The 12,374-nt window shown below is 34.4% G+C and overlaps 1 protein-coding gene across 1 annotated transcript in view; it reads right to left on the reverse strand.

Moving 5' to 3' along the window:
* The window catches only part of Sf3b3 (splicing factor 3b subunit 3), a 245,622-nt gene that overhangs the window by 123,550 nt on the left and 109,698 nt on the right, over positions 1 to 12,374 (reverse strand). Inside the window, exons 13-14 of the mRNA XM_090376877.1 lie at positions 9,367 to 9,518; positions 67 to 222 (exon numbers count right to left, since the gene is read on the reverse strand). Coding sequence (XP_090233003.1) covers positions 67 to 222; positions 9,367 to 9,518 — 308 coding nt within the window. The remainder of the gene's footprint in view (positions 1 to 66; positions 223 to 9,366; positions 9,519 to 12,374) is intronic.

The raw sequence follows: 12,374 nt of genomic DNA on the forward strand, positions 1-12,374 counted from the left end.
AAATTGAGCCAAAGCAATAACTGATCTTATCAGAAATGAAAACTAATAATCACAAAAATTACTTACTGGATCCATTTCAAAGTAAACAAGTTCTCCACCTGTTAAAGCTATAACTACTTGGCGCTGATTCACAGCACATTTCACAATTGTTTTTTTCCCAGGCGTCCTCCACTCATTAACTCTTTTATCTGCTCGAATATGTCTGATACCATCAGGGTATATCTATAAGTGAAACAACATGGAGAAATTATTTGGTTAATTGTTAAAATTATAAATTGAATATATATATACTAACAAATAAGAATATCTCTAAACATTTTAAAAAATCTGAATAATGCATAAAATTAACAACAGAACTGAAATGGCTATTTCTTTTACTTACTTTTATTATTTTTGTTCAGTAAAGTTTTTTTTTGTACACCAGTGAAGGTAAGTTCTTTAAAATGACCCATTCCTTAAATCTTAAGATACCAGAGGCATCATGAGGGAGTGGGACATAAAACACCTATTCACAGAATTGATGGGTGGATTAAACAGGCTGTTAAAAACAGTGATATGTGAGTGGTTGTCTGATAAGACAGGACTCTTCTGACTACCTACTGCTAAATTGAATAGGGACTTGATACTTTCCAAGGTATAATGGATGAACTGCAGATGCAACTTATTATCTAATAATGTTCATATCACGACTTCAAAATGGCCTGATACTATCCTTCCAAGTTTGGGCCATAGTTTGAGCACCCCTAGCATAACAAGTTTCAGTAATTACAAGGAAAGTTAACAACAAGCAAAATAAACTGTTATTCAAACTAATGTATGGTTTGAATAACAGTAATTATCAATCATGATGAGGAGCAAGCAATGACACATCACTGGCAAACATTGGAAAGTAGCTATTGCAGAGTTTTCAGGCTGTATGCATGACTGTAATTATTATAAATAACAATCAGTACAATTTCCACTTTAATAGTTTCATTGTTCATTTTTTTTAATTTTATTATTATTATTTTTTTAAACTTAGGGCTTAGAATGTGATTCTCAAGAAAGTTTCCCAAAGTGAGGGATGCACTACAACTGCTATATTGACAATGTTGCTCAGTCAGAATGCTGCATAATCTTCAAAGTAGTTAATGGTCTGTGCACTTTGCTACCAGCAGAGATACATACAGCATTAGGTTTTAAAAATCTGTTAGGGTTAAATCCTAACAGATTTCTGAATTCATGAAGTTCTAATAATTTGATGATTATTATCTAAATCATCTTTGTTAACAATAATGCCTGCTGTTCTAATACATACTTTTAATCCATATTTTCAACTACAGATCCAAATTATATTTTTCATTATATTCATTCAATTCTTTTTCACTCAGATGCTTCCATAGATTGCACTATATTTGATTTATAAAAGTAAATTGCTGATAACAAATAAACTTTGAAATTCTAACCTAACAATAAATAATGATATATTTGTTAAGTATGATATTTGAGATAATGAACAGGCAATAGACTGTCCTTAAATTTCCAACTGAATCTATTATTTCTATGAGTAATCATTCATTAACTTTTAACTTTCTTTGGCCAGTGATTGCCATGTAGGATCTGACATGTGCTACTCCAAAATATCAATAATACATTATAACTATTGGTTCAAGACTGGCTTAAACAGTACCTTCCAAAATATACATATGGTTTTACTTGTGAACTTGTAGAAGCAAGCAGATATTGTTGAAGAACTTGTTGAATTCTGTGCAGGGCCTCCAAGGTGGTGCAGAAGTTTCAAAATGTGCATAAAGGTAAGAATTTTAAAATTTCATGCCTTTTATGGTTGTATAAACTTGAAAATGTAAATTACTAATAGTATCTAATAAAAAGGTAATGGACAAAAAAAAAAAAAAAAAAACGGAAACACCTGGGTTTGCAGAAAGCATTAGGTTTATGTTAAATAGAGATATATACATGCCCCTAACAAAGGCATGAGAAAATGACATCCTAGCATTCTTAGCGCTATGTCTGTAAAGGCAAACCCAGCCCAACTGCACGTAATTATTGATATCATATCAATGATTTTGAAAGGGACCCAATTGTTGGAGTGTGTTTGGCAGAAGCTTCAGTCAATAAGACATCTGAACTTGCTAATATTTCACATACCATCCGCGCCAGATGCCAACAGCAACCAACCATCGCCGACCAAATCCAGAAGCAAAGGCTTGGATGGTTTGGTCACGTATGTAGAATGGGCGCGAATAGAATACCATCCACACTCCTTTGGAGACAACGACCCACCCAACGGAGCATTCAACGGACCGTGCCTAGGAAAACGTGGGCCAAGCAAGTGGAAAATGACCTGAAGAGCCGACGTCTCGACCTTAATCAGGCCAGGACTGATGCCATGGATCGTAACGCATGGAAGAACATCACAGAGCAAGTCCGAAACACTGCGGCACCTACAGCAGCGTACTGGTTGCGTGGCCAACCGCCTCCTCCAGCCAAGGATCAAAGAAGAAGAAGAATGTTTCACAAGGAAGTTTTCAAGGTCATGTCTACATGGTAATTTAAAAGAAAGACATCACCAAAAGGAAACAGTGGGTGAAACCACATCCTCCAGAACTGGGAAGTTTGAGCATTAATACAATGTGCAAAGCTAAAAACTGGGGAGCAACAGCTAATCAGTTGTGCATGGATTTCAACACAGGACACGAGAGGCCAGTTTCATCAAGAACTCCATACAGCTGGATATCAGAATCAAGTTGCACTTCACAAGTTCAGCTACTCATCACACCTGACAACACACATCGTTGTGTCCAGTGGTACAAAGAGCACAAGCAGTGGAGAAATGTGATACAATCTGACAAATTCTCCTACACTTTGAAGAAAATGGACAAACGCATGCATGGCACCAACCAGAAGAAGCTTATGACTCGGATTGCTTGTTTCCTACTGTTAAGGCTTCTGCAATGGTGTGGGGTGCTTTCTTGTGGCATGGTTTGGGCATACTCTCATTCTGTTAGAAGGTTAGATTGATATCAATCACTGTTTAACAATCCTGAGTGATCATATTCATCCAATGGCAAAGCATTTCTTTCATAAAGGGAGAGCTGTCTATTAGGATGACAATGCTCCAATCCAGAGCATAGGCGGCCACCTATGGTAGTTTGAGGAGCATGAAATTGAACTTTTTCACATACCGTGGCCATCACAGTCACAGATTTAAACCTGATAGAAAATCTATGGGAACTTCTGGAACCATGTCTCAGGCAGCATTTTCCAATTCCTTCAAACAAGCAGCAATTGACACATTTCTTGTGGACCAATCATATCATATCAGCAGGAGGGATATGTGTTGTATCTCTCATGCTGACTTTCATACACTGGTAGACTATGCCATGATATACACAGGGTGCACTGGACTCGTGTGGCAGTCCAACATTGCACTAGTGATTTTACATTACTGTTTTCATTTTTTATGTCTACTAACTGCATACAGGGAGAGTTGTAAAGTTTTTAGCCCAATACAGATCAAAGGTTTTCATGAAAGATAATACTGCTAATCTGTGCCACACTCACAGAAATTTCAGGTTTGTAACTCACGTTCACAGAAATTTCAGGTTTGTAACTCACATTCACAGAAATTTCAGGTTTGTAACTCACGTTCACAGAAATTTCAGGTTTGTAACTCACATTCACAGAAATTTCAGGTTTGTAACTCACATTCACAGAAATTTCAGGTTTGTAACTCACGTTCACAGAAATTTCAGGTTTGTAACTATATTTTTCTCCTTTACAGAGGACGTTGAAGTGTGAAAAGTGAATGAAGATGGCAACTGTAGAATCAAGCATCGTGCAGTCGCTGAATACCTTCATTTAAAGGAAATGTCACTGAAAGAAATTCATGAAGACATGCAGCAAATAGGGGAATCTTGTCCTTCATACTCCACAGTCAAAAACTGGGTTGCAGAATTTAAGTGTGGGCAAGACAGTGTTGAAGATGCAGCCTGCAGTGGAAGACCTGTTGCCATGTCAATCCACAATGTTGCCACCCACTTGCAAATATGGATGCCATTCATGACATGATCATGCAAGACCACAGAATAACATTGACATACATTGAGACAGCATTCAAAATGTCCCATGTGAGCTCATGATATTGTGGTGTGAATGTTTTATGAATGAAGACGGTTTCTTCAAGGTGAGTCCCTAAAGCACTGAATGCAGTAGAAGCAGGAAAGAGTGAGATGTTATTGTAAGATTGTGCAGCATTTTGAAGCTAATGAAGCTCAGTTTTGGGGGCAGTATGTCACTATGGAAGAAATATGAGTGCACCACTTCAATCCCAAAACAAAGGAACAATCGAAACAGTGAAAGCGTCCCTCCTCTCCACATCCTAAAATGTTTTGAGTGCAGAAGTCGGCTGAAAAGTCATAGCATCCATCTTCTGGGATGAAGAAAGAATTATCATGGTTGATTTTGAGGAACAAGGTGACACTATCAATGTTGAGCATTATTCTAATATACCGAGACATTTCCACAAAGAATTAAAGTTCAAGAGGCACGGGAAACTGGTCAAAGCAGTCACCCTGTATCAATACAATGCACTGGTGCATATGACATTTGTGACTCAGGTAACACTGTGTGACGGCAGGTTCGAGGTATTACAGTATCCACCCTACTCACCAGATCTGGCCCCATTGGACTATTTTCTATATCCAAATCTCAAAAAGGACTTTAAAGGACAGAAATTCAAAGGTGACAATGCTGTGATGGTTGCAGCCAACAACTGGTATAAGTCAACATCTGAATTTTATTTGAGAAGTTTATGAAAGCTAATGGATCGTATCAGAAAGTGCGTTGACCTAAGAGGAGACGATGTTGAAAAATAAATGGGTTATCACAACTTTCTTTCTAACATTCCTTCTATGAGAGACTGGAAACTTTTCAATCTATTCTCATGTACATAGTTATTGCCTTTTTTTTGTTGAAAAAAACTAAGTGGAATTGTTTAACAAGTGAAAAAAGGAGGCGGCACTCTCAGCTACACATGGGTTGTTTATTACAGAAGCAGAAAACTAATGTTTATACAGCGAAACCTAAATTCACATGAAGGTATCTATCTGACAAATAAACTGAAAGGTATCAAAATATTTTTATTTGATGAAAAATTTGTTTTAGTCTATTAGCCATATTTGGCAGTGAAAATTGTAAGTTCAATCATTATCTCTTTCAAATAACAATAATGACCACTTAATTTTAGTCGGCCCCCACCCCCATGGCATGCAAAATTATATTTTTGTATCAGCTTATTTTTGGCATGCAGGGCAGAAAATGTGTGCCATCCCTGTCACTGGCCTGCAAAATTGTTTTGAAGCTGTACCTTTGAAGAGCAAGGAATGCTAGACCACACACTGAATGTATCTGTTTAAGTTCATTACTTTATTCCAGCCATTTCAGTATTAATCAATTGTGCTTAAATCCACCACATATTTTTATATATGGTGGATTTAAGCACAATTTTATAAATTTTTCTTTTTCCCCGATGACAATTTTTCCATAATTTGCACATTACAGTTAAGCTATATTTAGAGGAAAGGTAAGTGGTATATGAAGTTCAAAGTAATAAGATTAACAGATTCAACCACTCTGGGGTGAAGTCTGGGATGGTCCTAATTTTCAGTGTAATCAAATATATTTTATTCTAAACTAAAACCAAACAATCTTACTGTGCCAGTCATTCTGAAAATATTATACCTAACCTTAAAATGGGGAAAAGTAACAAACCCACCTTTCATTAGAGTTAGCTGTGGTCTTGGGGCAACGTATACGCAGACACATATGTACACTGCAAGGTCAAGCTTGTAAACTGCCACAAAAAATATATGACTCATTGCTAACTGCTGTGCTTGTGTACTAGCTGCAATAAAAGTTACAATGAAGCTGTAAACTCTTCTAACCCCAGCCATACAGAGTATCAATGGAAATTTACTTACTCATTTATTTCAACTACAATTTATATTTCTTAACCATAAGTTTCTAAGACCTTCCTATTTATACCATTCCCTCTTTCAAGCTAATATTATCAGTTCATGACTATTTTTTCTCTCTCAAAATAATATTAAAAAATTAAAACAAACAAACAATTTCACAAAATAAGTAGTTTATGCAAATGAAAACAAAACTAAAACCATACAGTTCCACAGAGGGTAGTGATTCTGTTAGATTGAATTAATTCCAATGATCCTATTGGATGCAATTAACTATCAATCAACAGAACCACTCAGTGTTCTTGAAAACTGTTTATCACTTTCATGATTTTATTTTTGTTTCTTTTGCAAATGCAATTTTTCATATTGTTTTAGCTAAACTTTCTCAAGCAGAACCAAGAGAATGTGGTTCTGAACAAATCTGGATTCAAAAAGTGCTAAATCATGTTTAGTTAGTATGTTAGCTTTTTATTTAGATTAAAAATGATGCGTAAGAAAAATGAATGTCTCTGTTTCAGTTGTGCTACCACCTATTTTACAACCTCTCCTATATCCATTTAACATTCCTCTAGTTATCCAGCTGCTGTACAGATTTTATATAGCATGTATCCTGTAATCCTCTCATCATTAAATCTGATCTTTCTGTTTCTTAATCTCTAAAATACTAAGTCCACCTTCATTCATTTATAAGTACAAACACTTGCACATAACAATGTAGTTTTATTTGCTACTTTGTTACTTTTAGTTTAAAGCATCATTTTCTATTCTTGAATTAGCACTAACTATATATTGTATTTGTCACTTGGAGTATCTATATTTTTGCTTGAGCAGTTTAAAGTCGAACCTTCATGTATAAATAACATAGCTCTAGTCTAGCTAAAATATATATTACTGTATTAATATTTAATAAAATTGTAATAGAAGTACTCAGCCTAAAACTATTGATCTTCTTTCCCAATCTTATACCGCAACTTGCATTTTTTTATTATTATAAGCACAGTACATACAGTCAAACTCAGTTATAACGAGCTCCAAGGGTCCAAAGATGCTCTTTATTATGTTATTCGTTATATCCATTATTGTAGCTATATGTTACTTTAGCTGTGACTAACTACATTTATCATGCGCACATATATATATGGTACTTATGAAAAAGGGATAAAAACAACAATGAATAACCACATCTCATGACTAGACGATTAACAATTTATTCGATATACTGTATTTATGCACTATATAAATAATTCACAAGAAAAATAATTTTCATTATTAAAAAGTCTTGATATATAATACATTGTTTTTATTTTTTAAAAAAGTCTTCCAATGTCGTTTGTTTCAAATTTTTTTTAAGGTGAAATTTATGAGCAATGTCTTTCGTTTTACTCAGATAACATCAAAATTCGGGATCAATGTCATCGGTTTCATAAAACAAAGAATTTTTAAAGTAGTTTGTGCCTCTGCAATCGATACTAAATTAACTGGGCACTCACCACTGTCTTCTTCCTCACTGTTGTCTTCGAAGGCCTCTTTTTTCTAACAGCTTTCAGAATGTCCTCATCTCTCGGCATTTCGGTAGTCACAATGTTGTTGTCCATGGTATTGTAATCATCCACACGTCAACCCAGTATCCAAGTTATGTTTCTTTAACCACATTGTTAGTGGAATATTGTTATCATTTACTTCAGTGTCTTCATCGACTTCTGTGGGTTTCAGTCTTGCCTTATTAAAAGTTTTTGATGATCTGAGATGTGACCTTATCCCAATGCCTCACTCATGAATTGGATGGCATCAAAAACTGAAATTTGAAAATTTTCCTTTCTTTCAATGGATTCTATATTTTACAATATTGGAAAATATTTCCTTTAAATGGCATTTTCTAAAATGGCATTTAAAGCTTCTAATAACACCTTGATCCATAGGTTGGAGAACAGAAGTTGAGTTTGGTGGTAAATATACAAGTTTGATGTGATTGAGAAGAATGGGATGTGATGAGAAATTGTCTAAAATCAGCAATATTTTTATATCTTTTTTCTAAGCTCTTTGTCCCAGTTATGCTCAACTTCTTAAAAAATAAATGATGTCATCCAGGCTTTTTTTTTTAGCTTGGTATGTTACTGGAAGATTTTTAACATTTCTAAAACATCCTGGATCCTTGGATTTGCCAATTACTAAGAGTTTTCTTTTTTGCAGTTCCACTCATATTTCAACAAATCAGAACAGTCAGTTGCTCTTTGGATAATATTCCACCAGTGAACTTTTCACCTTTAAACTTGTAGGTCATGGCCATGGCTTCATCGGCATTAAAATGTCACTTTCACAGAAGCCTTTTCTTATATCTGACCACATCTTTTCAATCCAGTCATTACTCACTTCTTCGTTCACGCCACCAGATTCACCATTTATCTTACCATACACAATATTTTATTTTTTTGAATCTGTCAAGCCACCTGTTATTGCAAACGAATTCTGCATATACAAGTTCGTGAGCCAATTTTTCAGCTTGTGGTGTTTCAACAGAGGGCCACTAATAGGAATACAATTTCATTTCAGTATAAAGAAACTCAAAAAAAGCCTTATCCAGATCACTTTTATCACACTTATGCAACTTTTTCGCAATGATGTTTTTTTTTTTAAAAGCACTAGTAATTCTCTCCTGATTTTTTCAAATGGTTGACACAGTTGCTGCATTCAGTCTTAACTTTTTGCAACTGGAAGCATTGCTTGTTCCATTCTTTAAGTCGTGAATAATTTTTACTTTCTCACTGATTGTCAAAATTTTTTCCTTTCTCCCTTGCCATTTCAAGGTAAAAAAAGAACTGAATTTAACACAGCACAACAAAACCTAAACTGTAGAAGCAAAATTGTTTTTAAAAATTCCAAGTGTTTCTCCAAAGTTTTAAAAGGAGACATTCACACACAAAGGTTTGAAATTGAACTGAATTCTGCATTTCGACTGAATCTAAAAGTTGAACTTCACTAGTTAATTTGCTGGCTAATTTCTCTACCTAGGTATTTTGAGAATCCATAACAATAGGGAAGAGATAGAGTGTATGTGTTTCAGGATAAAGTATATGTGTTTCAGGATTAAGAGATTGGAGAAAGAAAACAAAAAATAGGATTAAGAGATTAGGGAAAGAAAACAAAAAACTAAATGCAGACATGCACATAGTTTTAGTTTTTGAAAACGAATGATTTCAATGGACCCTGACCCTAGTTACAATAAACTGAAGGCACTTTAACTACAAGTAAGCCAATCTATTTCAAAATACAAACATTGCTTTCTAAATCTCCAAACACGAGGTGGGGAAGAGTACAGAAAAAGAAAATTCTTAAAATAAAAATATCACCAAATACTGTATACTACATAATTAATAAAAATTCTGTACTTTACCTGCACAAGAGCATCATCACCAATCTGAGCACAAGACAGTGTGGGAGTTGTTCCCAAGAATCCAGAATCTGTAACTTCTTCAACTGTTTCCCCAATTGAAAGTACAAGGGTAGCGTTCACGAATGACACAATGATATATGCATCATATTCCTCTGTATAAATAGTTTAAATATTCATTATTAAATAAGCAAATGTACAAGAAAAACTTTCATATAAGCAACTAAAAAAAAAAAAAAAAAAATGCTATTTTTTTACAATAGCATTGTTATGCTATTATAACAATGTTCTTATATGAAGAGACTAGAAAAACTGGATAAGAGAAGTCAAAGGTTTTGAATCATACTAGCAAACTAGAGCAACACTGATAACATCAATGATCTTAAACAAATAGTTGACGAACTAAATAATTTCTTTTGCATCAACGTCCATACATGACAAAAAAAAAAAAAAAAGCAGCATGTGTACCCTGAAGAGATGTTTTTTTTTTTTTTTTTTTATATATATGAAAACAATCTTGGCTTGGACGAAATTAAAGGGTTTTAGGAATGAAAAGAATCCGAACACATTTAACATTTTAAAGCATTTGTTTTATTTTTTTGACAGTTTCATCTATCTGAGGTTGCAATACATGTTCAATAGGTAAATTACTTACAATGGGTTTGTGATAGCTAAAACATGAAATGTAAACTTGAGATTGTAAAAAGTCTAAATGTCTTTGAAACACAGCATCAATTATAGTTTCATGGTGAGCAGTTGATACAAATCTAGAAGTATTTAACATTAGTCCAAATTTATTTTCTAAGAAATCAAAGGTCTGGATTGACTCTACAAAATTAATGTTGAAATCTCCACTAAGTATCATTGTTATTCAGCCATATTGTTTGTAAGAAAATTGTTGTAGCAGTGCAGCTCCTTCAATTGTGCAAGGAAGTAAAACAAAATGGATGAATTCAATGATGTGTTCAATCTTTTGGTTAGGTGAAATGTAAATGACCACCAACAATATCGTTTGACCATCAGGAAGAAGGCATTAAATTAAGCCACACAAATTTCTCCAACAGGTCGAACAATCACTGATTTTCCAACAGTTTGCCGATAAATCATTTCCATATGAGGAGTAACAACACGAGTACAATTTTCTCTCTTCTGATAAATTGCTACACTGCCAACTTGTTGATCATCTTGTTTGAATTGAATGACACAATCTAAGTTACAGATGCTTACTTCTTCATTATTTTGCCATGTTTCAGAAAGCAGAAGTAAATCGGATTGTTGGGTAACTGCATCAGCAAGATCGCCATTATGAGCACGCAAACTTTGACAATGTTAGAATGGAAAGATCTTGTCATTTACTTATGAACTCTTATAAAATGTCTTGAGTGGTAAGCAGTATTGATAATTCGACAACCTCGATACTGATTATTCGACAACCTTTCAGGTTGAAGTGCAAGAATGGATGTAGTGTTTCTCAGTCCATGACAAAATTTTTCTCCATTTGCAGAAATAATGCAAAGATCGCTGATATCAGTAACTCGAGATAATGCAACATAAACTAGTTGTTGTTTATGACATTTCTCGTGTTGAAAAATTATGGAATCGAAAGTGCCTCCCTGAGATTTATGGAATGGAAATAGCACAAGCTGGTATTAGTGGAAAATGATTTTGTTTAGCCGAGATCATTCTGTTGTTATTCAACGAATCACTCATACTTCTTCTTGCGATCGGTACGGTTTTTAAATTGATTTCTCAAGCTATAACAAACCGACGAGCCTTCATTCTACCACAGAAGGTGATCCTACCTCTGCACTCAACAAATGTCTTGAGCAATCGTCATAACGGTATCTGAAGAGGAATTTAACACAGAATTGTTATAATCGTCCAGAGATTTATTTTTCAGATATAAATGAACACCGTCAGAACACAAATTGTCTGCTTCTTTGTTCACAAATCTCAACTCAATACGTTTCTGTTCTTTGTCATTTAACTGAACACCATTTCCGATTTTGTCAACACTCTTGAGAATTCTGAATTTGACTGGTTCATCACTTCGTTGAGTTCGTGATATTGTAACCCATGTCAAATATTGGGACCTGCTATGCATTGCTTAATCTGTTTATCTGCTTAATCTGTTTATCTGTTAATCTGCTTAATATGTGTTGCACCTACAGGGTGGGGGAGCTGTCACAAATCACCAATCAAAAAAATGTCTAATCCACAGAAATTATGATCTACACAGCCTGTAATTTGTCACAGGAGATCATCTATTTTAGATATAAAAGTTCAACTCCAATCATACTAACTTCATTGATAATTAAAACACGTACATATTTGAAAAGAGTACGATATCGCTGAGCAACTTCATAAGCCAGAGATAAATTCTTCAATATTGAAATTTTCAATTCAGTGTGCACAGTAGTACCATCAATAGCTACAGCAGCTTTTCCAGAAGCCCAAGTTATAATTTCGTGACGTTGACAATCCAGCTTCTTGGTGAGAAGTCGATGTAGAAGGTTGATGTTGATGAAAATCATGAGAAGCTTCTTCGGTGGCTTGGAAGCTTTTATTCTTGTATAATATGCTCGATTTTGCTCAGATGGAGTTTTAGCCATCTTCAAAATACTCTTATAGGTTAGTATAGGTCAGTTAACAAGTATAACTCTTCAGTTATACTTGTTAACTGAAATTAGATTTGGTATTTTTACAATTCAATAGTTAGCAAAATCCATTTGTTGGATAGTATGTCATAACCAAAAACTACTGCAAGAAGTGATCGTTGTTTGTTGAAGTGATCATTTTATTGTTGCATTCTTAAATCAAAACCATTTAAATTTTTAAATGGTTTAATCGAACAGCTAGAACTGAAGTTATGAACGATGTAGCATTTTATGTTCACGCCCGCTACTTACTCTACCAAATCAATGTTAGTGACTGAGTTAGCATCATTTCTGTCTGACATATTTGTTATCAATTGGTTTTGCTTCAGTCCAAAAATGCAGTAGGTGCCATGA

This window comes from Mastigoproctus giganteus, chromosome 7 (genome assembly GCF_048544385.1).
Source record: "Mastigoproctus giganteus isolate SK-2022 chromosome 7, ASM4854438v1, whole genome shotgun sequence".
NCBI classification, from domain to species: Eukaryota; Metazoa; Arthropoda; class Arachnida; order Uropygi; family Thelyphonidae; genus Mastigoproctus; species Mastigoproctus giganteus.